The sequence below is a fragment of the Penicillium crustosum genome (assembly GCF_028827405.1).
Source record: "Penicillium crustosum strain IBT 35664 chromosome Unknown utg000003l_segment0_segment0, whole genome shotgun sequence".
Classification (NCBI taxonomy): Eukaryota; Fungi; Ascomycota; class Eurotiomycetes; order Eurotiales; family Aspergillaceae; genus Penicillium; species Penicillium crustosum.
Genome location: NW_026623124.1, coordinates 1,560,277 through 1,577,710, shown reverse-complemented (window position 1 = coordinate 1,577,710; position 17,434 = coordinate 1,560,277). Strand labels below are relative to the sequence as shown.

At 47.1% G+C, this 17,434-nt stretch overlaps 7 protein-coding genes across 7 annotated transcripts; 5 read left to right on the top strand and 2 right to left on the bottom strand.

Annotated features, from left to right (window-relative positions):
• Positions 1-92: 92 nt before the first annotated feature.
• On the top strand, positions 93-1,826 carry N7487_007649 (uncharacterized protein; the record flags this gene model as incomplete). The annotated part of the gene is made up of 1 exon (XM_056875379.1): positions 93-1,826. The coding sequence occupies one exon, from the start codon at positions 93-95 to the stop codon at positions 1,824-1,826; it is 1,734 nt and encodes a 577-aa protein (XP_056727567.1).
• A 386-nt stretch (positions 1,827-2,212) lies between these two features.
• On the top strand, positions 2,213-3,032 carry N7487_007648 (ankyrin repeat domain-containing protein; the record flags this gene model as incomplete). The annotated part of the gene is made up of 2 exons (XM_056875378.1): positions 2,213-2,426; positions 2,467-3,032. 2 exons carry the CDS (start codon positions 2,213-2,215, stop codon positions 3,030-3,032), a joined length of 780 nt encoding a protein of 259 aa, XP_056727566.1.
• Positions 3,033-3,469: 437 nt separating this feature from the next.
• Positions 3,470-5,232, bottom strand: N7487_007647 (uncharacterized protein; the record flags this gene model as incomplete). The annotated part of the gene is made up of 2 exons (XM_056875377.1): positions 3,470-4,275; positions 4,335-5,232. The coding sequence occupies 2 exons, from the start codon at positions 5,230-5,232 to the stop codon at positions 3,470-3,472; spliced, it is 1,704 nt and encodes a 567-aa protein (XP_056727565.1).
• A 1,130-nt stretch (positions 5,233-6,362) lies between these two features.
• Positions 6,363-7,023, top strand: N7487_007646 (uncharacterized protein; the record flags this gene model as incomplete). Its single annotated transcript, XM_056875376.1, has 3 exons — positions 6,363-6,516; positions 6,572-6,631; positions 6,689-7,023. The coding sequence occupies 3 exons, from the start codon at positions 6,363-6,365 to the stop codon at positions 7,021-7,023; spliced, it is 549 nt and encodes a 182-aa protein (XP_056727564.1).
• Positions 7,024-9,343: 2,320 nt separating this feature from the next.
• Positions 9,344-13,085, top strand: N7487_007645 (DUF3433 domain-containing protein; the record flags this gene model as incomplete). Its single annotated transcript, XM_056875375.1, has 3 exons — positions 9,344-9,608; positions 9,662-12,070; positions 12,100-13,085. 3 exons carry the CDS (start codon positions 9,344-9,346, stop codon positions 13,083-13,085), a joined length of 3,660 nt encoding a protein of 1,219 aa, XP_056727563.1.
• Positions 13,086-13,973: 888 nt separating this feature from the next.
• N7487_007644 (uncharacterized protein) lies at positions 13,974-15,600 on the top strand (the record flags this gene model as incomplete). Its single annotated transcript, XM_056875374.1, has 5 exons — positions 13,974-14,129; positions 14,185-14,301; positions 14,346-14,692; positions 14,758-15,180; positions 15,225-15,600. 5 exons carry the CDS (start codon positions 13,974-13,976, stop codon positions 15,598-15,600), a joined length of 1,419 nt encoding a protein of 472 aa, XP_056727562.1.
• A 269-nt stretch (positions 15,601-15,869) lies between these two features.
• On the bottom strand, positions 15,870-17,081 carry N7487_007643 (sugar phosphate isomerase/epimerase family protein; the record flags this gene model as incomplete). Its single annotated transcript, XM_056875373.1, has 7 exons — positions 15,870-15,987; positions 16,037-16,209; positions 16,259-16,361; positions 16,421-16,579; positions 16,637-16,774; positions 16,833-16,929; positions 16,982-17,081. The coding sequence occupies 7 exons, from the start codon at positions 17,079-17,081 to the stop codon at positions 15,870-15,872; spliced, it is 888 nt and encodes a 295-aa protein (XP_056727561.1).
• Between the last annotated feature and the right edge of the window lie 353 nt (positions 17,082-17,434).

Sequence of the window (17,434 nt, the reverse complement as noted above, 5' to 3'; positions counted from 1 at the left end):
ATTTGAGTCATCCCCGGGGCCCAAGCTTCTACCTATTCATCTATGCCTTTCTATTCTGTTCGGTATTTTGTCCTGGGAAAATTTCAAACAAGATGAAGGAAGGGCTCCCAGAATTTCATCTGCCAGACGCAGAGACAATCGCACAGCGCTTGCGACAAGACCAGCAAGCTTGCATAGAGAGAAAAGTGCCCAGTAATCTCGCAATCCAACTATCTTCTGTTACGGAAGATATTTTTGATGAAGTAGCCTGGCATCTCACCCCACAAAGCGAAGTCTCCAAAGCATTGCGATCGACTAGATGCAATAGCATTATCAAAGGTATCAAGACCTACCTAGGCCAATTGGAACTGATGACCAAATCCGATGAACACATTTCTATGGATAGTATGCATATCCCAACACCAGAGGAGTTGGAAACGGCACTCAAAGTGCTAGACTATCTTCAAAAGCACAAAGTTGTTGCTCCAACAGAGCCTTTGTCCGAGGTTCTTTTAGCCGTGCGGGGCCAGCTCTCCATGGATGACAACACCCGATACACACAGCATGAACGATTTCAGAGAGCCGACGCACCAAAAGCACCGGATGCGAAGAAAAGATGCTACATCTGTCGATACCGTTTCTCGCCCACTGAGTCTCATGAACTATACCCGTCACTATGTCGCCAATGCGGTATGTTCAATATCGGCTGCTCGAATCTCTCCCTACCAGAAAAGCTCGATTTGACTGGTAAAATTGCACTCGTTACTGGTGGGAGAATAAACTTGGGTTACTCCACTGCATTGAGACTTCTCCGTTGTGGAGCCAAAGTCATTGTATCCTCTCGGTATCCAGCCGATGCTGCAGTTCGGTATTCCACGGAGCCAGACTTCGCCCAATGGGAGAAAAGACTGAAGGTAGTTGGTGCAGACTTCAGAACAGCAAACGATGCTTTCCGTCTGGTACATATTGTGAAACAATTACTCTGCGCTTGGGATGGCGAGACCCCATCTGATAGGGCACGATTTCTGGATATACTTATCAACAACGCTGCACAAACCCTCACCGATCCAATCAAGGGGGAAGTGAGAGCCATTTCTAGAGAGGATCATCTAAGAGACCATCCACAGACCATGGCTCTAGTTGCAGAATCCGAGAACGACAGATACACACCCCGCGTAAGAGGAGGACAACAAGCAACCTGGATCCCACGCATTACGAACAACAAAGCCCAGCCTCAAATTGAAGGTGTAGACGGTACCCAACCTACAAACCAAATAGCCACAAAAGGCCTCCGAACAACCGACAACGAAGATGAAGAGCCCTCAAAATCATCATGGGTCCAATCCCTCCACGAAATCCCCTACTCAGATCTAATAAGTGCCCACTCGGTCAACGCCTTCGTGCCTCTAATCCTCTGCCGCGAACTTCTTCCAGTGATGGGCACCTCACCATCCTCCTCTCCTTCCCCCTCAGCTCCATCCACACCGGCAGGATACATAATAAACGTCTCGTCTCGCGAAGGAATACTAGAAGATACGCCCCAGTCAAGCAGCAAAGCTGGCCATCACGTGCACACGAATATGTCAAAAGCAGCGATCAACATGATAACAGAGACAGAAGCACATGCTGCATGGAAGGGACGGCGTGTTGCTATGAATTCTGTTGATCCGGGATATATGAGTGCTGCACCGGAGTGCCAAACTGATGAGGGGTGTCCGATTGGGTTTGAAGATGGTGCTGGGAGGGTTTTGTGGCCTATTGCTGTTGGGGAAGTTGAGGGAAAGGCTGTTTGGGGGAGGTTTATGAAGCATTTTCGGGTGGGAGTTGCCATTACGCGCAGGGGATAGAGTAGATCCCCAGGTATATATTACATATCAATAGCTGCAAGTAAGAAATATCACGAAGTATCGAAGTCACGGAAAATCTATGTTGAGATGATCCCATCTCCCGTTGTTTGCTGACAGAGTGAGCGCTTGCTTGTTAGATTCAGGGTATAAATACCCTACTCTTCCTAGATTGAATCCACAAACATTCTTCTTCTGCTTCCTCTTCTCTCCCAATAGCTAGTAGCTACGGTAATTTCTCATCCACGGCACTTGGGGTGATTTTTGACGTTCAGATATTGTTTAGCGCCAGGCTAATCCCCACTGCCCGAGAAGTAGTTAATCGTCCTCTTTTCCTATCAAACTCCATTTGCCCCTCCTCCTTTCATTTATATTAAACTATGACAAACATGGCTCTATCACTCCTCTCAGCTGAATTGCTCATATCAATCGCCAATTACCTCTCATCTCCACAAGATCTGAATTGTCTAGCTAAAACATCTCGCCCCTTATACCAAATAACCAACCCCATTCTCTACAAAAAGAAAAATTCCCACAATGAAAGCTCAGCTTTACTATGGGCTACCAAAAGCGGCAAGCCAGCCCCCTGCAGTCGCCTCTTGGGTGAGGGCCCCAATCCCAGCATCAAAGACTTGCATAAAAGAACCCCCCTGTGCATGGACAGCCGGAAACGGACACGCGGATATTGTTTCAGTCTTTCTTTCCACGGCACAGACTGACCCTAACACGTGCGACGCGTATTTCCAAACCCCGCTTTTCTGGGCGGCTGGGAATGGCTTACGTTCTTGTCCGCACATCCCCTGGAGTCACCCCGAGTCCTCATATGCCAGGGAATTACCGGCGGCAGATTACCTCGAGATCGTGAAGTTGCTTCTGTCTACCAGAAACATCCAGCCTGATCTCCGGAACCTCTGCGGGGAAACATCCTTGTCAGTCGCAGCCGGCGAGGGGGAAGAAGGTATGGTAGAGGAGTTACTGTGCACGGAGAATGTAGATCCGAATTCCAGGAATCGATTTGGGCGAGTTCCGCTGATGGCAGCAGCTTTAAATGGGCACCTGGGGATCGTCAAGCGTCTCATCGGTACTGAGGGCTTGGAAGCTGACGCCGGATCCCACGATGGATTCAGTGCTTTCATAGGGGCTGCGAGTAATGGACATATGGAGATTGTGAAACTGCTTCTTTCTGTGCTTACCGTAGACCCAAACTAACAAACTTCGGGTGGATACTCGGCTCTTATAAATGCTGTTGCTGGGGGACACGTGGATGCTATGAATGTGCTTCTTGCTAACAGGGAGGTCGATCCTAATATTCTGAGTGACGGAATGAGACTATTATTGGGCTTCTAGATGGGTATAATAGACGATACCGCGGTGACTCTGAGTCGACTCTGGGTCGAATTGTTGAAGACTTGCCGGATTTCGTTCATTTCTAGAAGAATCAAACAAAGCTCTGGACCACATACGATGAATAAATATCAACCCCTGATCATCCACATCAACGGTAGCGGCTTTCAGTATTTCAAGAGACAGGGAACAAGTCAGGATGAAGGCCAATAAAGGACAAGTAATCATCCTTTCCACGTTAATCGAATTCACCAACGGTGAAACCAACCCTCAAATGCATGCTCCCGCCACTGTCTGCATATCTATATTCCATCATCTTCCTGCTCAAGCGAAGTCTCCGTGACATATGCATTCCATGCCTCACAAGTGGAATTCAAAGTATCATAATCAATCAACTTCCGCGCCTCTGAATACCTCTCCAAGAACTGAATAGCAAATCCCTCCTCAGTATGCCATCCAATATGGCAATGCATTAGCCAAGCGCCGGGATTATCAGTCTTGAACGCAACAACAAGGTACCCAGATGCAGGGAGCATAGCCACATCCCGACGGGGAGGGTTCGTCAAACTCGTGATATCAGAGGAGCTGTACGTCCCCGTTCCCTGTGCGAGAATAAAGAAGTCATGGCCGTGCAAGTGGATAGGATGTGGGACAGCCAGTGTAGTTTCGATGACAACGTAAGACCACTGATTTGCGCGCGGGAGTACAACCACGCCGCTCTCGTTGGTGAATGATGTGTCGTTGTTCCAGACTTGCAGCAGTGTCGGGTTATCCCAGTATACCTGCATCGATGTCCCGTTCATCTTCCAGCGGAAGAGACTCTCAGAATTTGTGCCTAGTGTGACTGGCTCGCTGGAGTTGTAGTATGGTGACGATGCGCTTTGGGCAAGGTACGGGACGAGATCGGAGACATCCTCATCGTCACAATCATCGGTGTACGTGTATGCGGTCGTGCTGGGTGTGGAGGCTGTGCTGCCGTAATAAACAATTCCTTTGATGTTGTCTGTGCTGTCGTTGTCGGAGCAGGCGGCTTGGGGGATTGCACGCATCCAGAAACTGTCGTTTCCTGTGGATTGATCCGCGTTGACCACAATATCGTACCGCTGGCCTGGATAAGAAATAATGGTCAGTCAGATATATTTAGTTGGTGGGCAAATGGTCTCTTACCCATGCCGATGCTCAAGACAGTGGTGTTAAATGGCTCGATAGGTACCAAGTCCATAGCCATGACCGTCAGAGTATGATTGTCAATTGAGAACTTGAAGTGAGTGTCAACCGCAGCGTTGATGAGACGCAAGCGATAAGAAGTGCCTGCAGTGAATGATGTGTTGAAACGATAGCCTGTTTGGCTGGTTGAATCATCATCTCCATACACATTGGTGCCGTTGATGAGGCCATTGTCCAATGTAGGCGGGCCACTAGCCTGGGCAGTGTCGTAGAGCTCATCAACAGTCTGGTGACTCCAATCATTGAGGAACAAAACTCCTTTGTCAACATCATAGTTCTCAGTGGCAGGTCCGTTGATCACGATTCCACCGAAGACACCTTCATAGGCTTGCAACCCGATGTGAGAATGGTACCATGATGTACCATATTGTGTAGCTCTCCACTTATACGTCGTTGTCTGTCCTGGAGCAGTAGGGCACTGGGTGATGGAGACTACACCATCGTTCTGATTGGTATAGTTCTGGCGGATGCCGTGGAAATGAATGCTAGACCCATTCACTGAGGTCAGACTGTTGGTGACATGAACGACAACATTATCACCCCAGTTGGCCTCAATGGTAGGGCCTGGAATTGACCCGTTGATTGCCATTGCTGCACGAGAATAGCCATCGGGAGCAACTGTAACATCTTCGATGTTAAGGTAATACTCTTTGGTCACACCCGTAGTCGGAACGACATCATAGTAGTTGGTGCTCACGTCGTAATTGCACCAGCTCTGTCTATCACTGGCAGTGTTTCCAGAGCAAACATCCCGTCGAAGCCTGGTGTGTCTGTTGTGATGGATCGAGGTTGCCGAGGCTAACCCTGCGACAGCCAAAAGAGCGGTCCAAATCTTCATGATCGCTTGAGGCCGATCAAGAATGCTAGTAATTGGAGCTGTAGCAAACTAAAAGAGAGTAAATATATAGAAGAATTGAAATTTTTTTGAAAAGAAAGAAAAGAAAACCGGGAATAACAACGAATGTGATATTGTTGGAAGCGACTGTCGGATGATTTGTAGAAAGGTATTATAGCTACAAACCACCTTTTATCAACATGGAGAATTTCTCCGGTACTGTACCATTGCAATGCCTCGCAATGAAAATTGGAACTCGTCTCGATCATCCAAAGGATCAACAACCTAGCAAAATCCAAAACATCTGATTGGACTCGGCTTGGATGAACGTATAAGGGTGCGTAAGCTCAGAGCTAGAGTGGCCGATCCGTGCCGATCTCCGGGGATCCAGAGTTTGCCTATTTTCGAGGCTATTTTTAACTATTGTGAACTGCACGAGGCTATCGATCTAGTGGTGGGCCTGCACGATTGAGAATCAGGCCCTAATGCAGACCACCGTCACGAATTGCGCATCGTAGAAGATTCAAGACAGAACAGAGATATATGATAATTTCCAAACCCTATGAGAACATCTCAATTGGAAAAAAAGGTGCGTTAGAACTGTGACTATCACCATACGTTGGGTGCCCTCTTCCAATTGGGATTAATGGACTACCTACAACTCGACCAGGGAATGCCATTGTAACATTTTCCCTCTTATTTAAAGAAATAAAAAAATCGAGACGTAGTCCGAAGGCTGCAAGACAGTTCTAGACAAATTCCCCGCGCTATCTGCCAAGATAATTAACATCGTGCAGATACCAGGTACCACGCAGGTACCGAGAACCACGCGGACCACCCGCAGCACCACCCGCAGCACCAACGTCAGCTAACGCGCGGCCGGGGCTCGTCCACACACCCAATTTTGATAACTTTCTACAGATCTATATTTTGCGATAAACCATTAAAAATTTTAAACGGCGATTGGGTACTACATGTTCACCTGAAACTTTGAATAAGCGGAGCACTGCCTCCGAGGCCGCGACATGCAAAAGGACCATGTATATAGAGAATGAGAACAAAATAGTCAGGTTCCTGCAAAACTTTGTACAAATTCAAACATCAATCAACTTTCAGATTATCTACTATCAACCATGTTGCGTTTCTTAGTCTCCTACACCATACTGTGCCTGGGAGCATCCGCGTACACTCCTACAGTCGCGCGGAGAGCTCCCAGCTCGGGTGAGAAGTTCGGACTTTATGCGTATGGAGAGTCGGTTGGCGGTCTCTCTCTGTTCTATGCAGATGGTAAGTTTTGACATTCACCGACAGACTGTATGGAACCATATTGACAAGGTGGTAGGCCAGGCTCAGATTGGCGACCCAGCCAACTCAACTGCTACGGAAGTCTCAAGTGTATACTGTTAGTGAAATCATCCACCCTGCAGTCATGATTATACGTTAATACGGGACATACTAGTCGAGGCGTCGGATAGCACTTGGATCGGCAACCCGAATGGAACCGTCAGTGGAAACGACAGCTGGTCCGATGAGATGCTTTACATCCCCAGTTCATCGTCTTCGAGCCACCAAATGGGCTTCACGTCGAAGAATATGTCGAATGTTACTACTACAGGTTTCATCTTCTATGGAAATTGGATGATGGTGGAATCGGATTCTGGCGAGATCTCTTCCAGCTTTTATGTTAGAGAGAACTCCGAGGGCGGAGGCATTTATTCCTTGCTGTGGAATGTGTCTGACGAGACAACTGCTATCCCAGTGTCCTTGCGTTCCGTGGCGCCTTCTAACGCTTGAGATATTGGTTGTGAGGAGAAACGGTGATGCACTTAGACATCTAGGTAGCAAGGTATCAAGGTCGCAAGGCCTTGCTTGCCTGCTTGCCGGTAGATAGACCTCTCTCTTGGTTCCCATGGAGCATATAATGGGCTCCATACCAGTAGATAGATTATCATCAGCGTTTACTTCTGTCAATCACCTTCTGGCTTCCACATCGTAGAGACATGGCTGAGTATGTTCATCAAACCGGGGTTGGCTGCAGTGATGATTTGGCTTTGATTCGGACGGAAGAAATTCCATACTTAGATATCGGCACCAAAACAGCTTCCGTAATTATGCTAGTACTTCCGTGACCTGTAGCGCTTCTAGAATGCTGTGAACGCTAGATATTGTTATGCACAAATGAGAAAGAGAGGTATATAGATCTATACTGTTGTATTGGCTATTGGCAGGGAACTGGGAAAAAGAAGGAAAATAGTAGGAGCAAATTAACTACAGCCCGGGCTATTAAACAGGGTCACCCGATTATAGCCTCATTAAAGGCTCCCTGGGCAGATTAATCCTCCATAGTAATGACCTCGAGAACGCCATGTCTACCTAATTAGGCCTAGTGTCATTTCATGGCTGCAAGCTTTGTTTTCGAAAGTGGGGTAAGGCTGGTCCACACCGCCCACGTGATTTATCACCTTAACTCTATTGACTTTAAATTATGCTGTTTTAAACCCCTCCTTCCAAACGCCAAGACCACTCACTGTTTTCCAAGGTTGTAACCCTTTCATTTCTCCCAAAATCTTTGAATTTAAAGATGTATGGATATTCTGCCGCTTGAGTCATCCGGTGGGAAACGGCTGAGGTTTAATGGGGGAAAAAAATACCCTGTCCACTCACACTCGTTCACCTCTCTATTATTATTCAATGAGCAGATGAATTCATTTTGGATGAACGGCCTGAGCCATACTGGGTGTTGGGAAATGCGCCTCATTTGGCGACCCTACAGTTTCTACTCCGTAATTTGGCCCCCATTCCCTTAGATGGTTTCAGGTCGCATTGACCACCATCAGCGGCAAGAGCGAATGTTCGCCATTATTAGTCCACATCACTATATGTGATAAACCAATTTCTACATCAATTCTATTTACGCGTATGAACACTCCTCGTTTGAGCATCGATATAGCGGAGGGACTGGAGAGACCGACGATAATGATAATGTATGCTAAGACAGATGCGGACAAGGAATTGAGTGTACCCCTCCTGGCAACAATTCTGTCAATGTAGATCCTGTTGATCATTTTACACTAGTATTTCTCTCGTTTGTTTAACAACCAATTACTGTAATTCATACTAATTATATATAGATATCTCTCTGTGTAATACCATAGTGGTATATGTAATACAGTTGTCAGAAATTAGTGTACATAGTCTTGGGGGAGCCACATTGACAGAATTGTTGCCAAGGAGGTAACATAGATCTATATCTTCAGGGCTGAGCAGTGTAACCTCAAATGGAGACCGACGCGGCATTTAAGAAGTTGTCTATCACGGATAAGCGTTCCGTTATGCTTACTTCGTGTAAGTTACGTGCTCTGTACCTAGGTAGATAATTACCTATATAGGCAATGATCAATGGCCTTGGCAGTGTTTGAGGGTTTACATACTAGGAATATGGCCCGTCTCTAAACAGGAACCGAGATGTTGGTTATGGTCTAGTGGTAAATTGGGCTGTATTATTTCCCACATCAAATTAGCACTTTTCAAAAACCCCTAGCAATGAAGTTAGACGATATAAAAAACAGAAAGTGAAAAGGATGAGTGATAAAATCCTCACTAATGAACGAATCTAGACAGCTTTATAGCAGAACACTTACCACTTTCTTGGTACGGCACCACAATATGTACGGGAAGGACCGTATCACCTAAGACTTTCTACTTACAAACGAACTGACTATGTTGTATACTCCAAACTGCCTCCAGCGCTGACTAAAGTTACATTTGCGACCACCCGGGTAGAACGTGTAGATCCAAATCGGAGGTATTTTCATAAAATGAAAGGGGCAGTGCATGAGGCTGAAGGCGAGAAAGAAAACCTTGGAAAGGCAATGAGTGGGGCCGAGAGTCAACCTTGGAACCTCAGAACCTTAGAAGGTCCCTGACGGTCCCGGGGCAAACCCTTGATGACAAAACTAACCACAAAAGGAAGTGGGTAGGTCCCGAGTCGGTGTATTCAGATTAAATACTCTCTCTCTCTCTCTCTCAAATGCCAACTACTCACACAGAACCTTCCGGGCCGTAGACCTTGCCTTGCGTCTATTCTAATGGCATCGGAACCTCTAGCTTGAACATGGTCGCTCAAGAACGGTCCCCTGAACGGTTGGGGGACTATGCCTCTGTTGCAAAAGAAGAAAATGAGAACGGTGGCCATCAAAAACTGTGGGCACCGTTCTTTCTTCGCCGTCCGATCATGATTGTATTTTTGTTCAGTTTCCTGTCACTCTTCGGCACGCTCATTGCGCTTTATGTGTACACCCAGCGCCAGGATAGAAGTTTGGGAATTGAGACTGATGGTGATCGATACTATTATCTATGGACATATGGGCCGACCGCAGGTATGTAGGCTTATGACTTGACTGCAAAAAAATATGATCTAATGTTTGTGTAGTATTCACGATCCTCACAGCTGGCTGGATGCAGGCTGAATACCGCGCCGCACAGCTCATGCCGTGGATTTTGATGCACCGGGGTCTAACACCAGCTTCGCAGAGTATATTCCTCGACTACATGTCGAAATGGAACGTTGTATCGCTATATCAATCCCTTAAGCAAAAGCACTTTCTGGTATCTCTCTGTGTGGCAGGCTCGCTGCTTCTTAACGGCGTGACTGTGTTTTCAACGGGTCTCTTTGAACTCGACTCAGTGCCCATCACTCGTCCCTCGAGCCTGACCGTCCCTAAAGCGTTTAGCGGGGCCAATTATACGGCGACTCATTATGACTCCCGGTCATATGCCGCCTGTTCTGCATTCGCTGCCCGTAATTTAACGCGTCCTTTCGGTCTCCACGAACCCTACATCTACACGCCTTTCCAACCAGACAGCTCATATGCGACCGGAAACAATACTATCCCAATAGGCCCGAAATATCAGGCGGATATAGAAGTCATTGAGCCTTCCCTTGATTGTCAGAACGGAACTGTGACTTGGGGGTCCGGGCTCATACCGTCGCCAAACTGGAATGGTACAGGCAGCCAAACATACGTGGAAAGAAATACCACAATATGGTCAGCCCCGGACGGATGTACTTATAAGATTCCCGCCAGCAGCATCGAATCGATACTGAACAAGGAGAATATCAGCATTGAGATGCATCTAACCGCATGTGGAGGTGAAAGTGCCAACGCCTACGCTGTCGGCAACAATTTGCTTGTCGACTGGGCCATTGATTGGCGAGTTTGGGCGGCTGTCGTCAATACGGTTGACGTTAAGCTCCCAAAAAATCAATCGCTGCAATTGGCATGGAATGTCCCTCCTATTCACCTGGTTGTCTGCAAGCCTAGATATAATGCGTATCGCGGTCCAGTCAGAATCTGGCGTGAGCCTGGACAAAGTGCAATATCAGCAGATATCCAACCACAACACTTGAAGGCCACGAAGGGAATCGCGAATGTGTCACCAGCAAAGATTTTACATAGTAGCTTCCGCTCCTTGAGTCTTACCGAGGCCTATGGAAGTGCTGTTATTTCGAAGGAAGAATTTCACTTTACTGGGCGCAAGGACACGCCACAAGAGGTGTATTGGAATGATATGCCGGCGTTTACGGATGCCATGCAAAACGAGTTCTCGTGTCTTATGCGGCAGGTCATGCAGTACGAGCTGCTTCAGTCTGACCCGCACAATATTGAGGGAACGGGGCAGTTTATTGAGGAGCGCCTATTTGTGCGTCAGCTGTCATTCTGGCTGATGGCAGCTCTACTAGTTTGTTTGATTGCCATTGTCACCACCCTCCTTTGCTTCTTTATCCCGGTTGCTGTGTGCCCGCGTGACACGGGGTCTATTGGGGGAATGACGGCTGTCTTTGCCCAAAGCCCAGAGTTTATGACCTCATTCAAAGGATCACAGCTCAAGACAGAATCTCAAATGGCAGATACTAGGCTGGGCCAGATACTTTATACCTCAAGTCACACGGAGGAAGCGTTCAGGCTACTTCCACAGAATGAATCAACGGATGAGCCGGCACCTGAAGGCGCCAAATCCAGTGAACATGAGACCTCTTCGCCAACATGGTGGTATCCATTCTCAACCACATGGCTCATAAAGATTTCCGTGTTTGCCCTTCCCATCGCCGTGATTATAGGCCTCGAGGTTGTCTACCATATTTCCTCCAGTACACATGGTATCACCCTGGTCGATGGAAAGTCACCTTATATTCACTATATTTGGACCTATATCCCAGCATTGGTCATGTTTATCATCCGCGTCGTGTTTGCATCCGTTGAGTTTGGTGCACGAATCGTCCAACCATACGCTCTCCTCCGTGAAGGCTCTGCTCCACCACAAACAACCATCTTCGAGAACCAGCTTCGCAAAATCGCCCTCTACGGCGTATTTGACAATCTCCAAAAGAAACAATGGGCCCTCGCAGCAGCCACAACGTCTCTCCTTCTTGCAGCAATAAACCCAATCGTGGTATCCGGTCTTTATACCGCCGAAGCCTCGTGGCCAACATCCCCAATGAATATCACGCAAACTACCCGCTGGAATCTAGGAGACCCCACTCGTGGCGACGAGTTGAAATATAGTGACGTGGTGGACTTTAATACAGACAAAACGGCCGGCCTCATCATCCATCTCAATCTATCCGAGCCCCAATGGACATACAACAATCTTGCCTTCCCGCAATTCGCCCTCTTCGACACCACCATCCCCCCAGGCGCAGGCTACATCGACGCCCGCATCCCCGCCCTTCGCAGTCAGCTCACTTGTGAAAAAACCTCAATTAACTGTTCCACTGCAAGCACTGGATACTTTTGCACCTCTGATGACCCCTGCTATGAGTATAAGAGGGGGGAAACCCGTTGGACGACACGACATACTTCCTTCGAGGTACTTACCTCGTCCCGGCCGAAAATGCAACCTCAAACTGCTCCACTGACAACATACTATACGGTGTATATAACGACCAAGTTCTGTCGACCAAATACTATTTCCTGAACTGCAATGCGACAATAGAAGAAGTAGACGTCGACACAAGACTTCAGCTCCCTTCCTTCTCCATCGACGCCGACATCCACCCCCGGGTTGTCCCAAACTCAAATAGAACAGTCTTCAACACGACAGTTGATTCCTTTCCTCCACTAAGCACGATCGAGAATTACCTCTTCAAAACAAACCCTAACGTCAGAAACATACTCCGCAGCGCTCTAACTGATGGCGTCCACGGTGTCCCCGCCGAAGAACTCCTCGACCCGACTGTCCTAGCAGCGCGTCTCAATACAGTCTGGGGCATCATCATGGCGCAATTATTCAATTCTAATGGGCGGGAATCCTTCGATGACCCGCTGAACACTACGTGGTTCGTGGAGCCTGCTACGAGCCACGCGCCTATTTACGAAGGCGTCTTCCATGATGGCCGGAAGTATCTCGTGCAAAGTGAAATCTCCACGCGCATCTTGGATGGCGTATTGGCCGGGATGGTAATTTGTGCACTTTCTGTGCTTTGCATGATGCGGACAAAGGAGGTTCTGCCCAAGAGTCCGTGTAGTATTGCTTCAGTTGCGAGTCTCGTTGCTGAGTCAAGGTTATTGGAACTTTTGAGGGGTACGGAGTATTCTGATGCGGGTTTGAGAAAAAGGGGTTTGTTTGAGGGTGTGTTTTCAATGGGGTGGTGGGAGGTTGAAAAAGAACCGAGTCAGTCTGATGCTTCGGCTTCGAGTGGTTCGAGTGTATCTAGTGTTGGGATTGAAATCCAAGATGGAGGCCGTACCTCGGCAGTGGAGAGTGGTGATGTTAACGAACGGGCAATTGATAGGCGGACCAGATTTGGAATTGATATCGATGGGAATACGCCCTTGTTACGTGATGTTTCATGAGGCTTTCCGAGGATTTTATGTTATATACAATACCCATATGAAGTCCTTCAGGTATGGCGACAGAAATCCAAGTCTTTTCGTCATCTTGGAAAAAAAATCAGACTTTGGTCATTGACCTTTCACATTATTCCCAGAGAGGCTTCTAAGTCCTAGGGAAGCAGCCTTGGAAATATAGTTTGCTTACCAATAGCAGGTCACTACCAGGTAGGTGCCTAACGTCCATTGTTCTACTATCTAAAGCTAGCATATACATCCCTACATATGGACCCGATTACAAATGTAGGTAGCTTTCCTTTTCCATTTTAGTGCTCACACCTTGTCGCATTTTGCTCACCGAGTAAAGGCGAGCACGCCTTAGCACGCCTTAGAACTCACTAAAACTACATGCACTCTGCGTGAGGGAGTAATACATTGGAAAGGCGTCATCATGCGCGATAGTTGCCAATTTCCCCCGCAAGAGAAACAGACTAGGCGGCTGGTTCTGGCTAATCTTCGGCATTAGTTTAAAGGTATAAACATATTTGAATTTGGTGGATGTAAGAGTAAACATTCAACTAAATTCTTTTAAAAAAAAGGTCTACTTAATAGTTGAGGTTGGATATTAAACCCTAGGAGCAATACAACGATAAAACAGTCAAGTGCCTAGCCTATATCGTTTCTTTTTTATACATCTGGAGATTTTGATGCTTAGGCGTTGCTCGGAGATCACACTAGATTGATACACAAAATCATGTTGCATATTTAGTATCTGGGAGCGTGATACTAGTAGATATGGCACCATCAAGCCGTCCACACTCTAACATCAGCCAGGATACTATTAAAATTGAATATAAAAGGCCACTGAAAACTGAATCACGGTTTGAATGAGCAACTGGAAATACGGGCATGATGAGTGACATTTCTAAAACGCCGGTTGTCGAGACGACTGCTAAGGACCGAGAGGAGTTCTTGGCTAGCTTCAGTTCACAAGAGGAGAAACATATTCGACGGAAGGTTGACAAGCGCTTCCTTTTGTTAATTGGTTTAATGTACATGGTTAAGCAGGTATGTCTTTCTTGTCTTACTATCCCCAGACTTGACCCAGAATACTAAGAGTCAGATTGACGTGAACAACGTCTCCAGCATCAAAGTCCTGCAGGTTGGGGAGCAGTCCAACATTCTCAATGAGCTGAATATGTCTGCTGACCAGTACAACTGGGTGTCCTCTATATACACAGTATGTGTCTTACTCCATACCCTATAATGGTTCTAACCAGATAGATTGGGTATATCATCTTCGAGACACCGAGCAATCTCCTGCTTAAGAAGATGACTCCAAGGCTGTGGCAGACACGAATTTTCTTCACATGGGGGATTGTTCTAGCTTGCCAGGCAGCTGTACAAAACCGCCAGGGCTTGCTCGCCCTACGTTTCCTACTAGCAGTCCTTGAGACCGGCTCCTATCCAGGAATTTTAACACAGCTTAACTCTTGGTATCCGAGCGACGAAATGGCTACCCCCGTTATGTGGCTGCTAGGCATATCCCAATGTTCATCGATTGTGGGATCGCTGCTCTGTTATGGTATAAGCTACATGGATGGGATACGGGGACTGAGTGCATGGCGGTGGTATGTATCTCCCTTGGACACTTTGATTCTTGCGCGTGAGGTCAAGCTAATGGAGAATGGTATAGGGTATTCATAATTGAGGGTATCATCACTATTCTCTTCTCGGGTGTTATATTTCTCGTGCTCCCTGATTACCCCAAATCTCCGAGGAGTAACAAATGGCTCAGCCCACGCGAACAAGAATTTATTGAGGCTCGGCTCGGTGACCGTGCTCCTAAAACAGCCGATCCGGCCTTCAGCAAAAAGGAGATCCTCGCTGCTCTCCGATCACCCATTCAATGGTCTTTTACCTTCTCACAGATGCTTATTAATCTCGGAATGTACGCGCTTCAGTGGTATCTCCCAACTCTCACCACCAGTTTCGGCTTTACAAAACTACCGGCCAACCAGCTACTCAACATCCCACCGGCTGCCACAGGCATCATTGGCGTGGTACTTGGCTCGTTGATCCTGCGACACGCTAGCCTTTCGAAACCAGTCCAGCTAATGTATGTCATTTCCTTGTGTCATGAGAGCATCGCTAACTTCTCAGGGCGTATAATGTGGGAATGATCATCGCCTTCATCCTTTTCTTCGCCGTTTCTGCCACACCCGGCCTATATGTTGCATGCATGTTAGGCACCTTCTTCGTCAATATTTATTACATTCCCTTCATCTCGTGGCGCTCGGCTACTATGAGAGGGGCTACGGGAACGGCCTTCGCTTGGGGTTTACAGAACTCCATCGGTCAGCTTGGTGGTGTTATTGGACCACAACTGTTTCAATCTAAGTGGGCGTATAACAGATATAAAAACAGTTTTGCCATTGCTCTAGCTGGGGTCGTTGCTGCCATAGGGACCAATCTTGCCTGTTGGTGGTGGACCAACAAGCAAGAAAAAGAGGAGTTAGAGGCTTCATCTCAGCCGTGATAACGCCAGCCTCATTTACGTTCTATAAATATAGTCCTGGAGGAATTCGGTTCAAGAAGGAGACACGAAGAGGCTGTTGCAAAAAGCGTCTCCATTCAGATTCGCCCCGTTGGGCTTTCTAAAAAGCGCATCAGATCAAGTACGATCAGAGACCACAATAAAAGCAATGATTCCGCTAAAACAAAATTCCTAAATACATTCTATACAAGCTATATCAAAGGAAAAAAGAATTCTTCTAAAACATTGGGGCACATCATGACGGATCCCAATCAAGCATCGTTCAAGGTTGCAGCGAAGTCATCGAAAAGAACCTGCAGCCGTTGGCCCTCTTCATCCGCAACTTGGCCGTGGGTTTTGGCACTCCCAATTGGGTGATATGGGAATGGTCTAAGAAGTTAGCATTGAGCCTGCAGTCGGGAAATTATAGAGGACCAACCCATATTCTGGCACAAAAACAATCCTTTTTGTCGCTCCATCCTTGACGCGCGAACGGATGACATCTTTCCAAATCCTCTCAAAGCACTCTTTTTCTTCTCTGAAGATGGGGTTCGTAGGTTCCGGGCATTGTGATGCTTGTGTTGTTCCAATTCTTGCGTGAATATGGTAAACCTAGGCCAGTGTTAAAATCACAGCTTGGACTTGGGTGTGTGATCCTTACATGCGGTATGATTGCGTCCATCATGACTTTATCGCCTTCGCTGAGGTCCAGAACTCTCTCACATCCAACCATCCAATGGGAAAAATCGGCCGTGATCCGAAGCCTAGGGTAATGTCAGTACTTGTTCAATGGTCGAATAATGTAAGGCAAAGTTTTTCCTACTCGGGGACAGCCTCTAGAATGCGTCGTGTGGCATATGGTGTAAAGAGTGATCGGTTTCTGTGTGTCTCATGGTAGACGCGGCCAGATATTCCAAGCTCGCGGTCAATCTGAATGGTCCCTTTATAAAATTTAATTGACTCCTCGACGTCCCAAAGGTCTCTTCAGCTAAATGTCAGATAAAATATACACCGATCCGGCCATGGAACTACCACTTACTCGCCTGATTGGAAGTTCATAGTCGACGGCTCCAATTGCTGCACTGATTCGAGCAGGCTTCGATAATTTTGCAAGTGGTGGTCTGCTTTGGTACCAGCTGGGCGGGGTCCGAGATACTGAAACCAAGACGAATGTATCCTATTACGCAAATTAGCAAGTTACATTGTTTTTCCTCCTAGAATGCTCAATCTCTAACATTAACCCAAGCTCTAAGCTAGTCTGGTTGCATAGTTCCCTCAGGCGAGGGAAGTCAGTACTTGGCTCTAGCGGATGAATATCCACTTCGACGCCACCTACCAAGACACTGTCAGCAAAGTATTCAAAGCGTGTGGGATTTACACATACTGTAACCTTGAGCTTTTAGTTCTGGAAACCATTGAGCCCAGTTGTCCATGTTCGGACCAGGAGCAATTCCCCAGGCAGATCGGAAACGGTCGATTTTCATGGTATAGGATAAAAGGGAGATTGTGTGTATTGGAGAAGTTTGAATTGAACTGGAGAAACGATTTCATTTATGTTTTTATGAAAGCTCAATGTATACTTCTCCTCATTGAAAATTCGTGTGCTTAATAGGTAAAGTTCCCCGCCCTACCTAGGTAGTTCCAAGGTTAGTCATTCGCGCTATCGCTGTCATTGGCTCTTTCAATTTTAGAGTGACCCCACTGCCAAGGCTCGATTGGCCCGAATTAGGTCACTTTGCGGGGGAAAATGCCATTTTAAGGACGAGACTCCCTGGAGTGATGTCAGACAATGCGGGACATTCGTAGCGTTGGGCATGGCAATACAAAACCATTGCGT